Consider the following 27010-nt stretch of genomic DNA (forward strand, 5'->3'; position numbering starts at 1 on the left):
ATTAGAGTTCTTCCCACTAACGAAGCGAGAGACGCTCTTGTCATTTACTGTAAATTTGTTGTAAATTCCTGGAAATGGAGCAAACCGGGAATGGTAAGAATTTCAGTAAGTTTGTAGTCTTCGTTTTTTCGTAACTCCCTAGAATTTTAACACAATATTTAATTCTATATTGTAGTTATTTTGTATTAGGTGTTCGTTGCGAATTGAAATGGCTTCCATTGCAAGACGAACACGTGGTGAAATGATTAACAAATAACATTTTATTTTTTTAATTTCCTTTGAATAAAAATAATGTGACATATAAATTTAATTTCAACTACGATGTACTTTATTTCATCACTTGTAACATTTTTTATAACTTTTTTTGTAATAAAGGTGACTGACTTATCTTTAAGTTCCGTTGGTAGCAGTAGATGGAAAGCGACTTATTACTAGAAATAACACCATTATTCCATTATCTTACTTCATTTACTAATTTTATTTCTTTAGAACTTATCATAATCTGTCTGAACATGGATCCGCAGTTATTTGTAAATTTGCACGAAATGTTTGTTATTTTGCACTAAAGCTTTGTTTGTTTGCACTAAAGCTCTGTTTCGTCTTCCAAGATGGCGGTAGCATGACGTTGGCAGTTTTATATTCTTTGAATCTGATAGAAGCATGTTTATTGGAATATTGAAATAAATACTAGTGAGTTTTTTTAGACTAGGTGTATACAGTAATAATTTTATACATGTAACATACATATTTTTAATTATTTTTTGCAATGTATATAGGTAAAAAGTCTTTATGTATACTTCATATATTTTTGCCACCGTTATTATGGCGACTAAGTGGGGAGATATCAAAGTTAAGATTTTACAATAAACTCACGAAATATCGTGTCCTCGACACAACCAAATTCCTTCTTTGTGTATGTGAGCATCTGTTTTGTTTAGCTCGTAAATTAAATCGCACGAGGAATTCCTTAGGTGTTATGCGACAGAGGAAATCAGTTATTTATGAATATTGCCCAAGCCAGAAAAGTCGGCCATGTTTGTTAAAGAATTCCATGTTTTCTACGTGTTAACATGAAGTCATGCAATTCATACTTGCGTAATTTCACTTTTCAGGCGACAAATTAAGTAAGGTAGTGATTTGAAAATAGTGATATACGTATAATTTCTGGTGTAATGAACATTTGAAACTTAGTTGTTGATAAATTGGAATAATGATGTTTAATTATATTCACATTGGCGAAGTTAACTGATTTGTTGAAAGGTTAGAAAATTCAGAGAATATTTGTAGCAGTGAATTCATGTTAACTGCTGAAGATCATCGTGTAAAGGGTAAGACATTATACAGCTTAGTACGTGACAAGCGTCCTTTGATTCACGAACTGACCCCAGCTGATCCCAAGTTGTTGTGTGTTATCCAATGCTAAAGTATTCCGTTATTCACAAACATCTGTTGAGCATAGTGTTTTTCGTTCCTGCTTGCCACCAAGAGTATGAGTAAACGTTTCAACTCTAGTTCTACATTAAATCGCTGGTTAATACTATTAATATTATTGTTGTCATTAAATAAAATGAAACACATCAGAGTTGCTAGATTGTAGCCAATCTGCATGTTTTCTGTACAACACTGTAAACAATTAGGGTCACATTTACTGACCGATTATCACCAATTTTGGTTGCAAACCGATTACCCTAAAATTTACTGTACTATTGTTAAAGTTATGGTAATACGGCATAAATACGGCCTTTTTATGGCCTATAACCATAAATTTTACAGGAATACCGTAAATTTTAGAATAATCGTTTGGCAGCCAGAATTGACGGTAATCGGTCTGTAAATGTGACCGTAATTGTTTACATTGAATACAACTTCATAATTTCTGTTGACCGTAATCATCTTTTAACGATTTTCTTCATTTATCTGTATGTTCCGTTAATCTGAGTTTCCTTTCCTTGTCCATATGCACATATGCCTGTATTTGTCTACAAATTTTTTACAGTAAGTGTCCCGTTACTGCGAAGTGTCTATGTTTTCGTCTATCAGATTTATATATTTAACTATGCACTGTTTCTGTGCTCCATTATTTATCACACATATCACTATCTCTAATGTATTATTATTGACTTTTATGTCACTTTGGTCGAGCTTAGCCACGACTATCTCTTCTTTATTGTCTGTTGTGATCATTGAGGAGCTTTTTTCTGCTTGTTGACAGAAGTACCGGCTTTTGCAATTTAGGTATGAGTGTGTGTTGAATGTTTAGTTTGCTCATCTTCTGCAGGTTGTTTTATATATATAGGGGCGGCGATCATTGCCGGATTTACGTATAAGCTGAACAAACTATAGCTTAGGGCCCCACTCTCTAGGGGGCCCCAATAAACTAAAGGAAAATACATTTTCTAATTATAAGAAATTGTATATAAATAAAATAACATATACGTAGCAACAGTGCATCCTGTTGCGTAAAGTAATCTTGTCCTAAAATATCACTAGTTCCTTCATTTCTGTATATAGGGTGCCTATATTCATCTGGATACATAAAGGACCCCATTACCTTCAACAGCTTAGGGACCAACTAAAAATAAATTCGACCCTGGCGGCAATTAGGGGGCAAGAGGAGGCAGTTGCTTCCCACTTTTTTTTAAATGACCCCTTAATGTATATAGTTTCATTTGGAAATATAAAGTTTTTACATGTATTACTGGTTCATAGAAAAAAAATGGTGTCATATAATATTTGCAGTTGCGTGAGTACGTATTGGTTATTTGTCTTCACATGGAGTTAAGAAAGTTACAAAAATTGCGTTTTAACTGCAATTCAAAACAATTAATATTGAAATGGCGTCTATTTCTTTAAGTGCCATAGCATATCCTTGTAATATTTACTGTCTTTTATTTTCTAAGAGTAATAACATACATTTAGTGGCATGTGTGGAAATAAAATTTTAGGTTGATTATTAATCTCCAGTTTCAATATAACTTCTGCAAAACAAGCCTCATTATTCATTACTATGATTAATATTATCCTTTCTATTTATTTGTTTTGAAATTTTGTTATTAAATGATCTGATCATATAATTTTCCAGATAGAATTTTAAGATGCTCATGAGCAAGGAATCAAATCTCTTCTCACACTTACGTTGCTTAAGAGCACAAAGGGCTAGTATCTACTTCCGTTGCTCTTGTCAATTTACTTAATAAAATATAAAATACGATATACTTTATTTTAATTGAAAAAGATAGTATTCTATTAGTTAAATATATTTCATCAAACAAAGTGTTAGAATCAACCAGGAAAAATAACATTGATATTCAAATATTCAGATCATGTCTTGCCCCCCACTTTAAGCTTCCAATCGCCGCCACAATATATACATATATATATTCTGTCCTTGTCTGCTAAGAAATTATCTGGTCTATTGCATGCTATAGTTTTATCTGTGATTAGGTATCTGCTCCAGTATAATTTGAAGCTTTTGTTTTGAAATGAAATGAAATCTTTAAGTTTAACGACCTACGGTTATGCCGGTTAGGCTAAAGGAGGTGGTGATGATGAGAGATGAGTGAAATGGTGGAATGAAGAAAGTGAGAGGAAACGGGAGATCCCCGAGAAAACCCCGAGCACGGTGTTTTTCCAGCACAAAGTCCACACGGCGCGGACCCAGGACCCCAAGCACCGGAGTTGAACGCTCTACCTCTGAGCCACCGCGCCCCTAGCTTTTGTTTGCATTGGCGGGTTGGGCTTATATTTGTAATATGGTAGTATACCTTATATCAGTTCGCAATGAGTTGCTATGGTTTGGCGTACTTTTTTCATTACTTTATTGTCTTTCTGTATCTAGTTATATTCATCTAATGTTTGGGTTTAGCATTCTCCCAGGATATGAATTTTTAGTTAAATTTTGTCTTAGCATCTTCTGCACTTGTTTTAGCTATTTGATCATTTAGAATGTTTCCTGTAATACAGTACTGATATGACTTTCTCTTGGATTGCTACTATATGTCCTTTTGTTTCAATGTACAGTTCGCTATTGGTTATCCATTTTTTCATAGATTTCTTATCTATGTATTGTTGTCGGTATACATGTATTTTCCATGAATTTAGTTCTGTATTACAGCTTATATCTTTGTCCGGCTGTTTGCACATCTATTGCGAATTGTCGTAAGTTGGACTTGATTGGAGTGTTTGCCATCCTTATTTTCAAACATTACTCAGTGTATTTCAATTTGAGTTTCTTGTTATGAAAGTATTGCCTTAGTGGGTCTATCTGCTCAGCACCTAGTTCCTTAAGGTGTATTATTCATTTTCCTCGTTGTTCACTTTGAATAGCTTTGAATAGTTACTTCATTTAATATTATTTGTATTAGCCTATTGATTTTGTCAAAATCTGCGCCTAGTTTATTATCTATATCAAAGATGTATGTAAGCACTTGTATAGCATATGTATTTATTGCTTTGATTTTATTCTCCCCTTTTAGGCGAGTTTGTGGTATACGGTCTAATGTTTTCAAATAAGTTTTTTGTTTTGTTTTGTTTTGTTTTATTTGGATACTTCTACTTTGTGATATGCCTAGAAATAATATTTTTCTCTCTTAGTCCATGTAGATTAGATTTTCTTAGTTGTTTAATGTATGTGGGTATTGGCTGGTTTTTAATTCCATCCTTATGTTCTTGCCGCATGTCTCAATTAGTTTTATTAGACTTTCTCGTTGTGTTTTCATACCAGCATATGTATTTATACCATCCGTGTAGAAAAGCGACTTATTTAGTATGTGTTGTTGGTTTGTGAATCTTTGAGTTGGAAGCCATATTTGGTGTTTGCTGCTGCTTTTGAAAATAGCTTTAATGGTAGGCAGAACCAAAGGGCACAAAGTCAATATCCTTAGTATATTTATTTCTTCTTTAAGTGGTGACGATTTCACTTTCCGTCCGTAATGCTATATTTATGCACCATGTTTTCATGATTGTTTCAAGAAATCTGATTATGGTAGAATTTATTTTGTATATTTTCAGTACATCAGTTAACCATCTGTGTGTTATTGAATCAAAGGCTTTCTGGTAGTCTATGTAGCTTATGTGAAGGTTTCATCTTTTCTTGATTGCTTAAATAAGGATAATCTGATTTGTTAGCGGTTACTTTTTGCATTCAGGGAATTCCTTTGGTATATCCACTTCGTTCTTCTGTTATTATCTTTTGTTCGTCAATATGATTTGAAATCTTCTTGGCTACTATCATAGTTAGTGGTTTGTACATAGTCGGAGTACCAGGTACTTGTTATTAACCTGTATTTTGTGTAGTTTTCTTTGTATGTGTGTACTCTTTTTATTTTTACTTTTCAGATATGTCCCTTTTGAAGGAAGGTAAGTTGCAGTTTTGGTTCTTAGAACTGCATACATTACCAGTACAATGTATTTATGAGTTTGTATTAGTTTATTGTGCAGTGAGAAACAACATTAAGTATAGATTGGAGCTATCATTTCTTATATCTTCAACCTATTCTTAATATTGTTTCTGACTGTATCAATAGTTACGCATTTTGTCTATTGTAGGTCCTTTCCAGTTTTGCATCCTTTTTGTTACTTCTTTTAGGTCATGCAGGTACATAATGATCTAGGTTTTCTTCTTATTGTTTATGTTTTAATTTCTTACGTTTTTTCTGTGTCCATTCGGCATTTTGGACGTTTTTCTATTCTTTAAACCATATTTCTAGCCATAATGTAAGCATATCATCCTTAGTTTCTTGGTAGCCAGAAAATAATCGTGTTGTTCATACGAAATTGTGTGTTTTGATTTTACGCTTGCTGTATTCTATGTACCTGCTCAGTCTCTTGAACAGAGAGCTTAACTTCTGTTTCTGATTATCTAATGTTATATATTCATTGAGGGTCTGATCTCCTTGTTTTCATTTTACTAATTGGATTTTATGTTAGATGAGTTACTACTACTACTACTATTATTAATAAATGAAATAATGTTAAATTACGCATTGAGGATGTGCATTTTACCGGAATGTTTCATTACAACACAACATCGTAATTTCTTTCAAATATATTCTATTCTTAACGATAACTTCATCTGTATTTATACACTGTGACTTACGTCGGTGATAGGGTTCTCATCTTTGGTACGAAAAGTTTCTGGTTCGACCCTTGGCTATGTGAGTTTGTGGTGGACAACATCATGCCTTGTTGGTTTTCTCAGGAATTTTCCATTTCTTCCCGAATATTCATTCCACCGATTTTTTTCACTGCCTGTTCCGCCAGAGCCTTCAATACGCTGTACACTATAGGTTAACCGCTTCCCGGTCTAACCCGAGTTATTTCGTTTTACTAATTTGGTCACTTCTAGTCCCATTTTCTATCCAAACGTGACTAGGTTGTACAAGAAATATCTCGCAATAAATCACGAAATAAGGTCGACGAAACAAAGTGCGAATTTACTCGTGCTGGTCTAAAATTGAAAGAAATGCGGAAAACGTAATAGCTCGGGTTAGTCCGTCAGGATCTAGTTACTTTGGATAAAGTGGACTGGGAAGTGGTCTGGCGCATAATCATAATCTCTTAACCCTCCTATGGTCCTTCAAATCTACATACACGCCCACTTTGGGGTCTATTTGACCCCAATTATTTAACTTCTCATAAGATCATGCAGGCATGAAAGATAGACTAAATGTTATTTAAGCTAGTGTCTTGAGGTGACTTAATAATAATAACATTAATTATAATAATAATAATGAATAATATGAAATGTATATAATATTAAACATTGGGGTCAATATGACCCCAAGGTCTGATGTGTTACCTTTTTATTAAACAACGTTATTTAAAATAATTAACTTGTAATATTTCGATTATATAAAGAATTAGAATAGGTCGAGGACTACAAAAATAATCAGTAACCGAAAACATCGTACAAAGAAATTATTTAAGAAATAGGTGTCCCTTGGGGTCACATTGACCCCAAAGCTACAGTAGGGTTTACAATTAACGTTTTTTTTTCTTTTTTTAGTTTGGACGCCAATCGCCCAATTCAATACAACAAAATTTTTGCAGTCATTCAATAACGTCTTTAAAGACAACATTGTATTCATTTCCAAACGATAGTGCAGGTAACAATATGTATTAGGATAACTGTTTACTATTAGGATTAGTGTGAAGTATAGAGTAAGATATTTGCTATTTATTATTACGATTATCATTCACTTTCATTAACCAAGCTACAGGACATATGTGTGAGACGTAAAACTAGAAATTTAATTTATTTTTCTTCTATATTTGTGTATTTCATCAGTATTGATAGTTTATGCTTTTGTGTCTACACTGCAGGAAAATTAACTTAATCATTTTCCACCTACCTTATATTTGTACTTTTAACTCTATGCAGTGCTAAATTTCGTTTCGTAACTATTCAAGATTCTTAAAATATTTGTACTACGGCCTTGATACAAAATTTGATAATCAACTCACTCGTGAGAATCATTTCACTGATATCATTAAACAAAATAATACGATATTTGGCAATTTAGTTATAACCTGATCCAGTTTCAAGAATAACAAAATATAAGAAATTACTACACAAAGTTCATCTTATACCGCAAACTTGAATTTGAAAGTGCGATTTGGCTCAATATTAGTAAGATAAATAATGATAAAAATACAAACGGATCAAACAGTGTACAGTATGTGTTGTATTTCCACTTTCACACTGCAAAAAATACAGAAACTATATACTTTTAAACACAGTGGGACACTGTACACATTATTGACACTCTTTGAACACCTCTAGAGGACACATATTCACCCCTTGTATATACTATGTTATTCAAGTATGTCCACGATGTATGTACAAAATGTGCAAAATGTATATCATCGCTTTGTTTTAGAACTATTTGCCGAGAGGTATTTTAAATATGTCATGCTTGATATTGTTTTCAGTGAATTAACGCTTTAGACACGCGAAGTACACTTTATAAATACACACTTGATATACTGTATTTTCTCCTCAACATCTATACTAAAAGTGTTTAAATGTTGTTTTATATTTTACAGTGCAGTTCCACCAATATCAATATGAGTAGGAGAGATTTTATTATGTAGGAAAATTAAATTTGAAATTAAATGTCCCTCGTGTATGTGACGTAAACTAAAGAAAATGGATGGTTAGTGCAATTGAATGGTTTGATAGAATGGGTATGCAAAAGAAGAAGGAAACGAGAGACCTCCAAGAGAAATACCCTCCCCCCTCCCCATTGTTCTAGTGTCTACCATGTGGACATTTATTGCAAGTGGTCCATGTTCAATTCCCGGTAGTAGTGCATTAAAATTTAAACGCTTTGCGGTGGTTGGAATTCCACTTTTAAACTTTAGTTTCAAGTCTCATATAGCTGAAAAAGGACGCTGAATTTACACCCAAAAAAGAAAACTCAAGGACACTATAAGGGCCTGGTTCGTAATCTTCTAAATAAGCCAACGCGTTTTATCACTTTCTTAATTGGCTTTTAATATTTGACCATGATAAGTATATCTAATTAGCTTTTCTGCACATATAATAAAATATATATAGACCTTTCATACACACTTATTTATTCGTTAAGATGTCTACGTATATGTACAATTATTTATATCGTTGCTATAGTAACAACAACTTATATTTTTGCTACCGATTACAAAATAATAATCTCGAAATCTCTATATGTCTTTCTTTTTCGTTTCACGTTATATTGTTCACATAATTCGCCTCTGATCCCCTTTCTGTAAATAGGCACAGATTGCCAATGATACATACAACGTTATCGTTGTAACACGATGTTGTTCACCTTAAACTCACATAGCTTAGCATCAAACAAGTGACCCATTGCATCAGAAGTGAGTGCTCTACCAATGATTCGCCGTATACTGCAAAAATAAATTTTCGTTTGAATATTTTTAGACACGACTTTTAGTCATTGTTTAACATATTCAAAAAAAAGTCCTGAAGTGTTTTATCACTGAACAAATTGTTTAGGATACCTCCTAACAGTGGGTTAATAGGAATTGCCCTAACAGTGTTGAGAATGTGCCTGAATTCCTTATGTATTCAATGGAGTTACAAGTACAGAAACTACTTTTGAACAGTGTTAGTGTGTTTTACACATCATTTACACATTTACAAGTAGTTTTCTGCTGAATACTTATTGAGCACAGTAGAAATTCAGGTATACTTTGTACATTCTTAGAGCAGTTCCTATTAACCATTGTTATGATGCATGCTTAACATTAATTGTTCACAAATAGAACACTTAAAGACACTTTTGGACACTAGAAACGATCGGTAAAAAAAACTTGAAAAAAATATCCAAATATTGATTTAAAAAAAAAATGCCGAATTACCCCAATTCATTATTGGTATTTAATCTAGATGTGTTGTGACGAAGAAGGAAACAAGGAGCGTTAAAATGTTTAGACTCTGTATAAGAGAACAAATTATACAGGAGATATTTACTAAATAACATCTCATTCAGAGTAAATATATATTAGAAACAAATCTTGTTTGTACAAATGGCATAAACTACGTATAAAATAAAATCTTTAACTTTTACGTCCCAGGCTTATGCTGGCTAAGCTAAAGGAAACTGTGATGATGAGAAATGAATGAAATTGTGAGATGAAGAAAATGGGAGGAAACGAGAGAACCCCGAAACAACTACGTACACAGTCCATCACAATGCTCACTTGATGCGAGCTATAAAGTACTTACAAATACCTTATTTAGTATATTTAATAACAAATAAAATTCTAGAGATTAGTCGTGTTATAAGCTTTCCAAACTTATTTATTTTGTTTTAAAGTATTAAAATCAACTTTGATCTCCGTACTTACAATATATTTTTATATTTTAATATTAGATAAATTTAATCATGATTTTTAGAACTTTTTTATTGTTTTATTATTTTATTTTATTTTTAGTGCGATTTATATACTGTGATACCATAATCTGTTTTTATACTGTGATATTACACTGAGAATACTATAATATATTGCAATTATAGTATTATAGTATTGCAATTAATTATAATATATTGCATGTTACAGTGCTATTTTAGTCAACTCTGTTGTTAGTACCTTAAACGTATAATTGGAATAGAGTAAATAAAATTAAAATACTATTACTATGACGTTATAAAAATCAAAACTCTGTATTGTTAGATATGAAATTTATCTGCTAGGTTTTAGATAAATTTGTTTTAAATACATGAATCCAAACTTTATATGCATTTAATGGTATGTTGCTTACATCTAAATTTTCTTTTCTGTTCGTATGCGTATACAAAGTGGACCACTTAACTTGGCGCACCCTTGCAACTTCTAATTGATTAAGAAAAACACTGAAAGTTTGTACGAGCCGAACATCAACAATGGAAACTCATTTGATATACTCTGCAATATCACCGGTTTGTCATATCTCCGGAACAGTGTGGCATATCAAATTGCTGTAATCAGCATTATAACATGTTCGTCTATTGCAAACAATATAAGGGGGCACGGTGGTTCAGTGGTAAAGCGCTTACCTCTAGTACGTGGGGTCCCTGCTTCGATCCCCGATCAAGTAAGTTTGTGGTGGACAACATCGTGTCCATGGGTTTTCTCGGGGTACTCCTGTTTTTCCCCTGCACTTTTTCATTCAACCAATTCTTCCATCATCATTCACTTCCTTCAGTCATCGTCTCCCTTAGCCTAACAGGCATAATCGTGGAATGTTAAATTCAAAAGATTCCATTCCATTTTTTCAAACAATATAAGTATAACAACATGATACTTTTCTAAACAGCTTTTGGAAATAAAATATTTTTTTTTAAAAAAACGTCAAATTTTCAATCCCTTGTAAATTTGTTCCTATTTATTCCAAACACGTCATACCCCGATAACACTATTCATGATCACATTAAAGTACGTTGGATATGCATTGTCTCGTTCGTCTCACTTGCATTATTGCTGATGTGGAGTCCTCCAAAACTTGAATGTCTGTGAAACTGTAGCATCCATTATTTACAACATTGAATAATAAATGTGGTATTGTAAGTTCTAGTTTAATATGTAAATATGAAATATGTAACAATCTGATGAAATGCTATTTCAAGAAATACAACGTTATGTTGGATTGGTAACATTACTGTCGTATTGCAAAGTATCAGGCCTATCCGCGGGAGGCATGGGGTTCCGAGCTCCCCTAAATTTTTAATGCCCTCTAAAATTTTCACGGTAGGTTTGCAAATAAACTATAATATGGTTGGATCGGGCCCCCCAAACTTCTACCACCTCTCTACATTTTTGGGCTGACTACGAGCCTGCAAAGTACACTAGTTGACTTGCCTCTGTTGATATTTGCCTTATACAAAATTTTATTGTTTTTATCAATTAGTTCAAAGTTCCAAGTAGGCCTACGCGTCAAGTTCTCAAGTTATGTAGTTCATACTATATTTGCAAGTATTGTAAATTTTGCAAGTATTTATTTGTTGATATTTCTGTATTTGCTCAATACGTAGACTTATACGTATGTTATAGTTTAACACATTTTATAAACTGTAACTGCATGCAATGAGGTATTAATGATGCTTCAAGGTTATCAACAATATTTTCTACTGTATTATTATATTTCAGTCATTCAATTTCGGTGGTACCAATTTCTGTGGTAAAAGTATCTTTTATCACGATTTTTTTTTCTAAAATGGGGCTTGTCTACAACTACCTCACGAACATGTGTTTCTTACCGTTAGATGTTTGCACACCAGTATTGCTTGTTCCGCACGACGCACTATAATGCTTTTAGTTAGATTACAGCGAATTACTGACAAAATACGGACAGATGACAGTGATGTTAAATTACATACTACAGTACGATGTTGATTTTACGGTTATAAGAATCCTCATTCTTGCTGATTGTTAAATTATTAGTACTATAATATCATCAAGAGTTCATAATTATCCTTTTCAGGCGGTAAAAATGTATTCTTTATCACCTCAAACAGTAAAATAACTCTTATATTTCATCAAATTTAGAAGTAACACGTGTGTCACTTTTCGGAATATTGTGCAAGCGACGAAAATGTCTAGGAAAAGAATCTAACTTTTCCAGCCTTCTCAGAAAAATACCTCACAGTGTATTTTCCATATATACAGTGCATAAAGAAATAAACTATCTGCTCGAGCAGAATAAAAACTATAAGTGGTTATTGGTTATAAAGGACATACTTTCAAGCGTCACAGAAATTTCCTTTTCTTAGTTTTATCGAAACCTATACATGATAATTTGCTTTCAGCTCATTTTGGTTCAATATGATCTATCCATTAGTGTATATCTTTTCTTTAGGTAATATTTTAGTTATACAGAAATTAAATTTTCAGTGTTTATAGCAATTCATGATTATATCTCATTAACCTCAAATTGAAGTCTTAAGAGTTTATGATAATGTTGATTTAGACTAAAATCTCATTAACCTAGTTGTGTACTGCAGTTTTGCTAGTGTGATGTAGCCCAAAATTTAATGATGGTGTACTTTAATATGAGTTTCATCTTAATAGGTGCCTGGTTCTCGTGCAGTAGCTCTCTAAAATTAGACTAAATTTGCAGAAAAGTCGGGATTTCGGAGGGTCCGGATTACAGAACCCACTCCTGCCATACATTTCTGGTTAATGGTATTATAAAGCTACACGCTATCCCAAATTATAGCAGATATAAAATCTTAAGACTGGTTTTCATTTTACTTAATGTTGATCTAGAAAATCCTATCGAAGCGAGTGGGCCATCAGATGAGCTGAACCAAGAAGCTGACCCTGAAGAAGAAGTTCTCGTTATGGACAGGGAAGATGGATGTACAGAACCAGCTGTAGTACCATTCGCCGAAGAGCAGCCTGGTCCATCTATTGCAAACAAAGAAGAGGTTCTACAGAGCAATCCAAATGAGGTAATTTGATCGCTTACAAATTTACTTGACTTAAATATACTCACTAGAAACATTTACGTTTGAACTACTACTACGTCGTCGTCGGGATATAATGAGTTTTTCTTCCAACAAAAGTTAGTTACTTTAAAGCTTTATTTCCAAGTACCAACTTCATAAATTTAGTGTCGTCACTGATTCCTAACATTTACTGCAAAATGATATATTAGATGGTATATTTCTTATTATGTTTAGATAGCTTAAACTCATTTATATACAATATTTAATCTGTCTGTTCGTATATACGCGCGGAAGAAAAAAAAATTAAGAGTTCCTTGATGGGTCATCATCAATTTTCATCAGGCTGTACAGTATCAGAAGTTAGGAATCGAATACATTAGTGGTGGTTATCCATCCATGGAAGTTGTTAAAAAAAAACTATTTCTGATTTTAACTATGATTATATAGACAAAATCGGTAATAAACAGCGTGCAGTGGCTTTCAATCGATTAAGTGTCCCATAAATATATTCAATCTTCATTCTTAAATCTATATTAAAACCGGAAATGATAGAAATCTACTTCAACTTCCGGTTCCAATATTGATCTACATTGAGCAAAAATAAGATAGCGAGAAATGTTTTCTTTTTAATCAATTAAGCGTTGTAATAATAGATACCGTCTTCTCTCTTAAGGCTCTATTCAAAATGGAAGTTCAAACCACTTCCGGTTTTAACGTTGATCGCTGTACAGTAACTTTAATAAATAGCGAGAAATAGTTTCCTGCGCTCAATTAAGCTTCCCAAGTATATTCTAGGGATGGACAAAACCGGTTTTTATAAAAATCGGAAACCGGTTTCTAGAGAAAACGAAACCCAAAAACCGACATTTTGTTTTTCCAAAACGGGTTCGGTTTTTCACCGAAATTGGTTTCTGTTTTCTCTAAAACCCGGTTCTGTTTTCACAGAAATCGGTTTCGGTTTTCTTCAAAACCGGTTCGGTTTTCACCGAAACTGGTTTCGGTGAAAACTTTTGGAAAACACATAAAACTATTTCTGTGGAAACGGAATCTGTTTCCGGAGAACAACAAAACACTATTCTGATCAGAAATAGAATAAATTTTGAAAAAAACGGAACCGGTTTTGAAGAAAACCGAAAGTGGATCTGGTGAAAAACGGAACCGGTTTTTGGAGAAAACCGAAAAACCGGTTTTTGTGCCCACCACTAGTATATACTTCATCTCTAGTCTAATGCAAAACTGGAAGTGAAGAAATCCACTACTACTACTACTACTACTACTACTACTACTACTACTACTACTACTACTACTACTACTACTTGCAGTTTGAATATTAATTAGAAAAAATATCACCCATTAGTAAGAATGGCAGCAAGAGAACTTCCATTATTGAGGCGTTAAAAAAATTTAAACTTCAATTTTCACGTTCAGTGCATTTGACACTGCTCGTAGATTCTGTAGTAAAAACGTTCTTGTGTTGTTTATAAGCCATGAGTTGTACTGCTACATTCTTTCCTCTTTCCATTCTTCCGTTACAATTATAATTCTAATCATAACCTGAAGTTCCTAAAATTAAGCACATTTCTAATATAAATATGTACTCAATGATGTGAGCACTTCATTTACAATTTAGTTAGTTAAACTCTAGTCTCTGTTTTCAGCACGCAAGCCACTTGGAACTTGGATCTACAGTTAAGATAGAATCATAAACACCGTAATGTGTTGTAAATTGGAACGCTGTACCACTGGGGATTGAACCAGGGACCCCATACACCAAAGGTGCGCACTAGCCACTAGACCATAGATGACAGCTACATTATTTACATATTTACACAACATACTGAGCAAGGCTATAGTGATAATAATATTTTTAAAAAACACAAAACAAGTACAGTTTCAACACACTAACTCTGTCTTCATCAGACTTTCCTCTCCTTTTGGTTTCTGGGAGTTGGTCACCTCCTATATTATACCTTCGGATGATCAACTTTCTACTTTGGATCCGTTCCTTTATTAAAAAGGAACACTTGTGTTTTTTCACTTTCACTTGTTAAGCTTCACACTTATAAAATTAAAAATTACTTTTTTACTGAATACATTTTTGTCCTTTAATTATCCTTGTTTATGGTTCCCTTATTAATTTCTTCTCTTTCTTTTCCTTTCTTCTTCTTTAAGTAGAATCTTTTTCCATTCTTTATTTATAGCAAATCCTCCATTCCAATTCATCGACTTGCCCTCTTCCTCATTATTTTCCTGGCTTCTTTCCATTTTCTCATCAAAGTTCTGTACTCTGCTTCTATGACTCCTACATCTTACCACCATATCCTGTAGTTTGTCTCTTTTCTTGTGAACTTTTCTTCCCACTTTTTCAAATTCTTCAACGTAAACTCCCTTGACAAATACTCAGACTTTCTTCTATTGCTTCTCTCTTTCTCATATTTCTCTCTTTTATCTGCGTTATTTCTCTCTTCTTTCTTCTTATCTCGTTCCATATTAATTATGTATCCATATTCTTTAGTGGCTTTCTCCATCTATCCCTTTCCTATTGATTCTTATAATCTTTTGGGCGTTACTTCTTCTTGCAAACACATTCTGAAAAATTTAAGTTGTTCCTCTCCTTCTTTTTACTATCCTTGATATTTGAAAATAGAAAAAATATTTAAGAAACATATTTACGAATATTTTCATTTTAGCATTGCATACTATAAACAAATTGGTATTTCCATCCCGAGTATTATACCAACCCGCTAATCTTGAAAACATTAGGAGTAGTCTATCAAACGGGGTTAATATCCATAATTATTCCCATAGGAATATTTGGTGAACTGATGTTTGTTGTCCATATCTTGGGATCAACAGGATGAATCACCTCCATTAACGATGAATCACCTCCAATCACCAACTCGATTCCTAAATGTTAACTCTCTACACCTGGACAAAAGTGATGGTGATACATTTCAAGTAATTCTTAAGATTTTGTATCTTCCGGATGAACATATGGACAGAGAAATTAAATACATAAACGAGGTTTTAGTAAACCAAATTAGCTAACTTACAACTAACTAACCTTTTAGAGCAATGTAAAAAATGAACGTAAACGGAGATTTGTTTCTTTTTGGTGGTGCAAATTGAAAACAATGGAAGTAACACTAAAAGCATTGAGCACGAGTGAACGAGTACCCTAATATCAATAAAAAAAAAGTCTTTATCCTTGCTAATGCTTTTAGTATAACTTCCATTTCGGTGCAGATTTATTATACGGATCCATATATACATTCATTATATAGATATTTTTCAGTAAATAGACGTTTTGCATCTTAAACAATCATTTTTGGGGCGTGGATTTGCATTTCTCTGAACGTAATCACTTTAGGCGGGGGGGGGGGGGGTCAGTGTATGTACATGATAAGAACTATTGTGCAAAAGATACTAACGAATTTGTGCTAGGTGACCACTAAAAAACACGAAAGCTATCTGACCGACTCAGGAAAGAAGCGCAGCATTGTGCCCCAAGAGGAAGCGACGGGGTGCGTCCGTGCGGAGAAGGCGCGTCAGCGAAGGTGAGTAAGCCTATACATGTAAATGAGGATAGCACAAGAAACTGTAAATAGCATAAAATTATATACCTTACTTATTGAATTATGTATTTGTACGTTACTAAAGACATTATAGCAAGTATCCCGATATGTTTCATTGCATGCCTATTTGTGTTTGAAAGTAACGTAACAACATGCCTAACGTAAATTTCACAATTATTTATATCTCTTGACACTCGGACATTTCTATTTGTTGTGCGTCATGAATTATCACATTGATTTCAGATAGTTCACTTTACTTCACTTTGTATACTGTGGTTACTACCTGTAGCTACCTTATGGGCGAATCCGTACATAACGGGTTCGAGTGTCATTAATGCATTTTTACGTAGATACGCATCTCACAGGTAAGAACATAACATATTTAGATTAAATTTGTTCTGTAAATTTTAGAAATTTTGGATCCGTAGAATAAACTTGCACCCCCGTTTCTTCATTTTAGTCTACTTAAACTTTTTTTTTCTTCTCTTAATGCATTCTTCTCCATTTTTGTTAGTATAGCAATAACGCTGAGTTATCATACTAAAAGAAATCATATTTTCTTCTTTTCACTGCATTAAATAAGAGAATTCCATTAAAATATTTTTAAAGTTACTTTTTATTTTCGTTATTGTTATTAATTTTTTAGTCTTTCTTTAATATTTCGCATTCAATTCTTCACTCCTAACTACAACGGTTTCAATGTGATAGTTTTATATTTAAAAAAAAAATCATTAGATTATCCACATATTTCTAACGCTGAACCACTCTGCCATCTATTAATGCACTGCTTAATTAACTGATGTCGTCTAAGCCAGTACTATTCAACGTTATTTTTCGCGTACCCCTTGACCAGGGATGCAAATAAGCAACAAAATTTTACTCGCTCAAGAAAAACGCTATTAGCCCACATCCCACAATCATTTACTTACCTTCGATATGATATTAAATACTTACCCGCACCGATAAACCAGTCGCCCCGGGCGAATGGGATGAGTGGTTATTTGCATCTCTGCCTTAGACACAGTTTTCCATCCAATTGTGTACCCCTGAAGCTGTTTAAAAGTAATGAAATTGAAATTAATTTATTAAACTTAATACACATGTTCTGCTGATTAAGAAGGAGGACAAATAGAGACCCAACAAAAGGACAACCAGTGTGATAATCAAGACTATTTACAGAGGGATAAAGTGCACATCCGAAAAACTTAACATGGAAAATTTCAAAACATATGGGAGACATCCAGTTCTACTGAGGAGGATTTTTTCCCTCATCCTCCCTGATAATTTGTACACTGAGAACCAGGGTGGAAAAAAAATCATGATTTTTTTTTTAAAAAATCATTTTTGTTGATTTTTATTTAAATCAATTTTTTTTATTTAAATCAAATCTTTCTCCTCGTATAATACAAGTCGTGAACTGAAGAAAAAGCATTAGGAATTAGTATTAAATGCTAATTATGCCATTTAAGTGAAAGTATTGAGGTTGAATTTTGAATTATCTCCAATCGTTAACCTATATCAATCCCAAACGATGTTTCTTATGCCGTACAATGATTATTAACTTCCATAATCGAAATAACAGAACAGAAACCGGATTTTACTTATTCTCACTTTAAATTAATTTATTTCGAAATTCGATTTAAATCAATGATTTTTATTTTAACCGGCATAACCGTGGGACGTAAAACTTAAAGATTTCATTTTTCTTTGGTCGAATCTTCGAGTGCGACGATCAGAGCTGATTCTGGATTCAAGCAATTTCTGTGCTTCGTTTATATTGATGTTAATGCAGACGTTAATGATGTTAATGCAGATGTTAATGATGTTAATGAGAACCGTGTTCGTACAAATATGTTGATGGAAACGGAAGAAGTTGTGAAATAGCACTGTCACTAATTTCATTGTACTCTTTTCGGGCATAAATACAAAAGTCACAAATTGACAGGCTATCGAATTTCATTTGCAGTGAACTGTCAACAGACATTTTCAGCAGACTCCCAGAAGTAGTATCAGGCCCGTAGCCAGCTCAAAATGTACAGGGGGCCGTAGAAATTAGAGTGGGCTATCCAACCATATTATAGCCCATCAACATATTATAGTTCATTTGCAAGCCTACCGTGAAAATTTTAGAGGGGCCAGTAAAAATTTAGGGGAGCCTGGCTCTCCTAGACCCCCATAGATACGGGCCTGAGCAGCATTATGTAGCCCATAAACATCTTCGCGTACCCCCCATTGAATAGCACTGGTCTAACCAATCTAAATACATATGCAATGAAATAATTTTACAGTGAAACGATGACATGAAAACCGGAACCATGATACTATGGCATTGAGTTTACGTTTCCCAAGCTCTGTACTTAGTATGGAAATGTGAAATTTAAGTTAAGTGGTTTGGGGCTAACAACAAAACAGACAAGTAACGTAACAAAGGCATTGTAATAAACTCTGTTAAAACATGAAGAAAAAAATAAATGAAATCTTTCTGTTTAACGTCCCACAATTATGCCCTTTTGTGTAAGGAAGACGATGACTAAAGCAAGTAAATCATTATGGAATAAGTCGTGCAATGATAAAGTGGGAAGAAACGGGAGTTCTCCGAGAAAACCCACGGACATGATATTGTCCACCACAAACTAACTTGACCGGGGATTGAACCAAGTATCCAACGCACCAGAGGTAAGCGCTCTACCACTGAGCCACCGTGCCCCCTAAATTCTGTTAAAACAGTAGAGTAGAGAAGTATAAACGCTTATACTTCCATTTGTGGGATATGAATAGCCACCATTAAAGTGTTTTTTTTTTAAAATTAAGTCACGTATTTTTTTTAATTGAGGCAGTGGCGTATTTAGGGAGGGAGCTTACTTGGCTCGAGCCCACCCTATAATGTACTTGAGCGATGAGAGAAAAACTCACGAAATCGTCACCTAATGTCTCTCGTCGAAATGCAGAACAAAAGGCAATATATTTGCAACAGAATAACCCATCCCTCTTCACCTTCATCCCCCCCTTCCCCCACGAAACACTTAACATGCGAATATTTTATTGCAGCGGAACGCTTTAAAGCCCTACTCCAATTTGGATTTCTTAGTTCTGCATTTTTCTCCTTTTTGTTAATGTATAAATACAGTATATATATATATTATATATATATATATATATATATATATATATATATATATATATATATATATATATATTATACAGGGTGTCCCATAAGTCCATTTACTTAGGCCATCTCGGTAGCTATTGAACATACGAAAAAATGATAAGAGAGCAATGTTGTTGGAAACGGTGTCTTCCCACTTGCGACACTCCTGTTAGCGACAGGAACTGTTAACTGTCCTATGAGCGACCGATTCGACCTGTTAACTGCCCTATGAGTCACCGATTCGTTCATACTAAGATAATGGAAGAAGATAAGGTCCTCTCTTCTTTAACTTGTTTTGTGCTAATGTGATTTAGAACCCAACAAAATGTACTATGAAAAATTTCGCTCTACCTGAATTTACTACGTGAGAATGCTCTCATTACATTAAAAATCTTTTATATGTTTTTCCTAATATTATATTTTTGAATTAATTTCTATGAATACATTGACTATCAAGAGGAAAACTAACTAAATATTTAGAGTAATGTCTATGATTCTAATATACGTAATTAAAATTTTCATGTTAAAATGATACGGAGCATAAGTTTAGATTGAATATGGTTATGGCATAAGAAAGAAATCAGAAAGAGGTAGAGGCGCCCGAAGAAAATTTTCTAGGGAGGTGCATCTCCATGGTTGCTGTATCACGTCTGGTATATCTGGTATTTAATATACGTTGTTTGCTATATTACGTATACATTTTTGTGAGCCAGGAGGGCGATCCCTGCCTTCCCATCGGGCGCCCATGGAAAAAAGGTGTTCACCATTTGATTAGATCAAAGAAATCTAAAAACACGGTGTATTCGAAGAAATTATTACACAAGTTGCAAATCTCTCGCAGGACTTAACAGTTCGTCTGGTTATAAGGGAATATTTCAGATTGCTACACGCTTTTATATATCACGACAAGCTTTTATATATAAATCAAAACAAGGGATGAAGGCAAATTAAGTAATTAGTTTACGTTTCAGTAGCTTACAATAGGGGGGAAGGTAGTTTAAAGAGTTTGTTTACCTTTTGGATTGTTTAGAGTGAACTTCATTGTAATTGGTGGGATTGGTTGAGAATAGCCAATTAGATGTAAGGGATCTCAAAAGCCGTCTTCTATCATTGACATTTTTTAAATTTTATTCATAGACTCTTAGGAAGTCTAAAAAGTAGACAGTTGAAGAAACTGTTACACGTTTAAGTTTTTCAAAATAAAATATGTTACTGTGCTTAGAGAGTAATTAGATTTGAATCAAATTAAGTACAGAAAACAGAGCTTTTGAAGAAAGGGGATATTACAACTGGATTTTCAATAATTACATAGAAATATGCTTTTCATGGAAAATCCCTGTTGTCTCGTTAAGTTATTTGATATGTTTTATGTCAAATCTAATTCAAAATTAAAATAAGTTTGATTTGCACTCACAGTAGAGGAAAAATATATTTGACGAACAGTATCACTGGCACGTACATATTTCATACCAAGGTTGTTCCGGCGCTAATAACGCCAGAGGCAAACATATTTTAGGAGAAGGAATCATATCATCTTCCATCATCTCAATGTAAATGAATCGGTCGCACATAGGACAAATAACAGTTCCTGTCGCTAATAGGACTGTCGCTTCTGGGACTAATTCGTTGGAAACTATGTGCTTTCAATCTAAAATGTTGGAATTCTCGGAATTGGACAAACCGTTTGGGCTCTACACTAATATAGCGCCCAATGTTAAACAAAAATGCAACGTTGCCACGTCTTTGTTCGACAACAATGAAGGAAAGTGCGTGTGTTTTTTTAAGATTCTGGACCAAGTAGAATAGAAGGGATGCCCATAATGAAGGATATAAAAAAGGACCACAAGCAACGTCAAACCAAGATAGTGGCGTCACCATCAGAAGGGAAGGGGACAGGTGTCAAAACAAATTGAATTTATTCACGAAAAACTGATATTAATTCCTTAGTGATGTCAACGAGATGAGACAAGAGGACAACTGAATAAAATCCGAAAGGGCCTAAGTGCCAAAACTTTAAAAAACAGAATAAAGTCGATAAACATAAGCTATCGCAATACAAGTTTAGCAGGTACTGCGACCATATGAGTGCTTTGAGACAGAAGAAACAACTTTTAAGCTATAAACTCCTTACAAATGTATTCTGCTGGTACTAAGATAACTTTAAACGATACAATTCAATTCTACTTATTGCAACACTTAGATTCTGTCTCATTATTCAATTGTTATCTCGTCTAGAAACAGTAGCGCCAGTATAATCAAATTTCCAGACGAGTTCAAACGAAACAGATTAATTTTCTCGTACCCTGCCGCTGGTGTAGGGGTAGCGTGCCTAAATGCCACACGGTGTTTGGGTAGGTCGAACTTGGCACGAAACCTGCCCCGACGGGCCATCCTGACTAAGGTTTCTCCTGGTTTTCCACAGGCCTCCCAGGTGGATGCCGGGATAGTCCTTTCTCTCAAGCCAGGGCCACTTCGTTTTTCAGTGCTAGACTATCATAAAGGGTTGATGTGATCTTGGAGTAGAGGTCCGATTTCTCCTTGTGTCATTTCCTTGAACAAATAAATAAATAAACATTCTCGGCTGATGATCATCATTATTCATTTGCAGGTTTCGTTTCGGCTTCTAAGCGTCATCTAATTTCGTTGAATGATTGTCTAGTGTCATGTATGAGTTTTCTAAACGAGACGAGACATTAGAATGTTCTGGTCTCGTGAGAAATACTACTTATGTCGTTGCAAAGGGATTTAAAAATGTACAATTCAGATATTTGACATGAACCATCCCAACATTCGTTTGATGGGCGATAATAGCTTACCATCCTTGTTCCTTTGACAAATGAATGATATGAGAAAGGACTGCTACACTCACACAAGAGATAACGTACCTAACCTAACCCATTCACTTCAAGTCGCCTCTCTGTTGGAAGATCCTGAAACAGGTAAAACAATGCTGCAACTGTACTCAGCGTCGAAGATGCTCGAAGTGATGCCCATCTTGTTGTGCACAAATTGCCATACAATGTCGCAAATTGACCCTAACCAGTTGCAGAATCTCAGTGGTAATAGCAGCGCAGGCCTCGCGAATAAAGTGTTGGAGAGCAACAATTGTGTACGGGTGATCCCTGTAAACAACGGATTTTAAGTAGTCCTACAGAAAAAAAATCAAGCAGTGTTAAATTAGGCGATCTCGGTTGCCATTCCACCAGACCTTGACGCCCGATCCGATATCCACGAACTGCTAGACGCAACCATTATCGAACATTGACTGTGAAGTGCGCTGATGTACCATCGTGTTGGGAGTAAAAGTGCTGGTGGTTTGTGAGAGTCAGGTTGTCCAAATAATGTTCCAATATTGCCTGTAGCAGGTTTTGATAGGTTTTACCTGCTAATCTTCCCCTCTAGGAACACAAGACCCACGAGAACCGTGAATTGCACACTGCAAGGTTGGGTTGTTTGCGTTGTGTGCAAGTAAACCATTCGCATAATTAACGTCGTCGGTCGGCATCATCTCCATGCAACTTCTGCATGAAATGTACCTTGAAAGGATGAAAATTTTGCTTGCGTAGAATTCTCTGGACAAACATTCGGTTAGTATTACTCTCTTGGGCCACCTTTGTATCTATCGCGTTGGACTGTACGTAACTTTAGCCAGAACATCATCGAGTGTACCATCGTTGGTTATAGATGGCGGTCTGCCAGGAGGAAGTCGGTCCAAGCAAATTGCCAATCATTGCATGTGATGACAATGGGAGCTCTGGATGGCAGTGATGAAATTGTTCCGTAGCCGAACGTATACTGAAACCGGATGCTTGAAGAAGGACCATTTCCGCTTTGTTTGCAAGTGAATACATACTCACTGTTCTTCGTACATACGGAGACGTACGGACGCCAATTCAACACACCACTTTAAAGCAGCACACAATTCAACACACAACGGCACAAAGAGGACTAAATGGAAAGTAACAGATGAGTGGCGTGTTGCTCCTGCTCGATTACTTGAGACACTGCCACTCGGGCAAAATAGGCATATATTGGAACTATGCTCATTTAAGAAAATCGCTCAGCGACGCTAACTGCAATATTTGATGGTTTTCTTTTCTCCTGCTTCTGTCTACCTTCAACAGAATTTCCCGTCGAATAACGCACATTCGAAGAGCTACTGTGTCAGAATTCAAGCATTTCCTTTTCCTGTCTTTATTTATTTCATTTCGACTATTTCCCAGTTCCTATACAGTTCAAGTTAGCTCAATTGGTAACTCGTCTGACTACGATACAGGCTATTCATGCGGTCATGGTTCAAATCTCGATCAGGAAATTGGTACATTTCAAAGCGCTCTCGTGTCTGAGATGAATTCAGCCTCCTACTAAATTGCGTAACAAGGTTTTTTAACCATTACCCTTTCCTTGTCCTTTCATTTATTTAACAAGTAGATGACCAGCATCGGTACCCCTTGCATGACTTGCATTCTCCTGATATCATTCATTTCTCAAAGGAACAAGAATGATATGCCAATGTTACCCATCAGATGAATGCTGGGGTGGTACATGTCAAATAGCTGAATTGTACATTTTTAAATCCCTTTGCAATGGCATAAGAAGTACTGCTCACGAGACCAAACCATTCTAATGTCTCGTCTCGTTTAGAAAACTCATACACGACACTAGACAATTATTCAACGAAATTAGATGACGCTTAGAAGCCGAAACGAGACCTGCAAATGAATAATGATGATCATCAGCCGAGAATGTTTATTTATTTATTTGTTCAAGGAAATGACACAAGGAGAAATCGGACCTCTACTCCAAGATCACATCAACCCTTTATGAGAGTCTAGGACTGAAAAACGAAGTGGCCCTGGCTTGAGAGAAAGGACTATACCGGCATCCATTTGGGAGGACTGAGGAAAACCAGGAGAAACCTTAGCCAGGATGGCCAATCGTGGCAGGTTTCGTGCCAAGTTCGACCTACTTAAACGCCGTGTGGCATTTAAAGTTTATCATTTTTTCGTATCTTCAATAGTTACCGAGATGGCCTATGTAAACGGACTTTTGGGACACCCATATATATATATATATATATATATATATATATATATATATATATATATATATATATATATATGTGTGTGTGTGTGTGTGTGTGTGTGTGTGTGTGTGTGTATGTGTGTGTGTGTGTGTGTAATAACCATATTTGCATATTTGGATTCATGTTTACAATATAGGCCTATGTTGTATTCAGTTTTGCCGCAAAATATTCAGCCCCTCCCCCCATTGAAAATTTCTGGATACGCGCCTGTGCCCAGGTAAATTATTTCATAAGTCAAACTCGTGCACAACATACACAGTGGGGTATAATTACGAAAAGAGACGATTTCTTGCTTTGAAGTTGGTTTTGGCCCGTTTATATATATAGTGGCGAATATTGCCTGTGACTTTAGAAATACGTACAGATATTTCCAGATCGATTGGTCGTCAGTGTGGTACATGTAGTGGATAAGTATAGACTGGTGTTGTAAAACCTCGTCACAGTTCCAAAGAGTGAAAATAAAACCCTATGCGCTCTTGGGAAATCTCCAACACAAAGATTTGAGATGTTTAAGAAAGATCATGGAGACAATTACGATTTTATTGTCATGCATTTGAATTAGTTTTTGAACTTCAATACATATTCATTGTATCTAACGGAGTGGCCATGTTTACGCTGCGACTAGTCCAGAAGAAGTAGTTAATTACACACCAAAGTTATGTCCTTATGATGGTGAAACTTAGAATTCGTTGATACTGTAGATGATCATATAGTATTCTGCGTGCTGGGTCATCTTAGTGTATTCTTCGTCTAAGTGGATAATATTTTCTATGGATTTATGTCACTTATTCGCAATTGTTGTTGAAGTTGGTGATGGCTCATCTTCAATGTTTAACTCCAAAATGCATTTCCTTCTCCAAGTGCCTTCGTTTCATTAATATACTCAACAACACTTACTGGATTTACACTTATAAACATGTCCCTTGGTCGATTCATTCTGGTCGATTAATAGAAATACTTGACATCGACATTTATTATTCATTTTTTTTACATATTCAATCACGATTCCTAATTTCTACACTGTGTATACATACATTTTAGCAGTATTTGTAATAAAAATCTGGGCGTGGAGGGAAGCATATCTTCCGTATCCCCATATTTCTTATTGTAGTATTTAAAATATTATTTTTATTATTATTGTTTTACAGACTCCAGCATATCAGCCAGATGATACTTGTTATGGAGAAGCAAGCTTGGCACCTTTTTCTTGCAGTGACATTTCTCGACTACTTCCTGTGATGCCGTTCCTTAGCGGCTACCATATGGAGACAACTCGAAGCCAAAGTACCTGGCTTTGGTCATTTAGTTACAGAACATTCTCCCTTCGACGCAACGAAGGTCGAAACATGCGCTGCGTAAATCATGAAGATGGTTGTCCATTCAGAAGCGACGTCCAGGCTCGTATTACTGCTCACGAGGCAAATTGCAGATACAGACATTACCCATGTTTCGTGGACGACTGCTATGTGCAAGTGAGACTATCAAGATTTCTATCTCACTTTCAGCTGTATCACCTTGGCTTCGATTACTTAATTTACGGAGAAAGACAAGTTACCCATTGGTACTTCGAATTTCAGTTGAGAGATGAAGTAAGTTTCAAACTGCTGACAGCTAGCGGTTGCAAAGAATTCGCTTTTAAAACTAAATTTATAAATGACAGGTATTACTATATGCTTCAAGAGGTTGCCGGTGAGTACTTCCCTCAAAGGTATCGTTATGACATGACCTTGTGTCTTGATGAGGGTCGCTCAGTGTCTTACACTTCAATTATGCAATCTCTTCGTTTGTCCGATGATATCATGATTCGCCGTCATGAGTGCCTGATGATACCTAATGAAATGATGATCAATTTTAAACGCGATCCTGCTACTTTCAAAGTAAGTGTGTATCAACGTTCATAAGTTCACAGCATGTTTCGTCACACTATATTCAACACGTTATTTCTTTAAACAAAAGTTCACCATATTGTTATATTAACCTTTTAATTACGGAGCCTTTTTAAAAAATAAAGCCTGGGATACGGCGCCAATTTCTGCAGTTGCCTAGTATGTCTCCTGAATAAAACACATGCAAGTGCATATATGTGATACCCAGAAAGTTAAGAAACAATTAGGTTTAGTAGGCAAACTGCAAGGTATCTATAAATAGTTACTTCGTATCCCAAGCTTTATTTTTAGGTAACTAAATATAGTTACTTCGTGTCCTAAAGGTTAATACAAGTCTGGTGACATTACTGTATTATTTTTTGTTAACGTGTAGTAAGTAT

General features: G+C 34.8%; 1 protein-coding gene across 1 annotated transcript; it reads left to right on the forward strand.

Annotated features, from left to right (window-relative positions):
• LOC145669274 (uncharacterized) lies at positions 1-27010 on the forward strand. The gene is made up of 3 exons (XM_081737592.1): positions 1-93; positions 12754-12938; positions 25893-27010. The coding sequence occupies exons 1-3, from the start codon at positions 75-77 to the stop codon at positions 26643-26645; spliced, it is 957 nt and encodes a 318-aa protein (XP_081593718.1). The 5' UTR covers positions 1-74; the 3' UTR covers positions 26646-27010.

This window comes from Thermobia domestica, chromosome 13 (genome assembly GCF_964235325.1).
Source record: "Thermobia domestica chromosome 13, izTheDome1.hap1.1, whole genome shotgun sequence".
Classification (NCBI taxonomy): Eukaryota; Metazoa; Arthropoda; class Insecta; order Zygentoma; family Lepismatidae; genus Thermobia; species Thermobia domestica.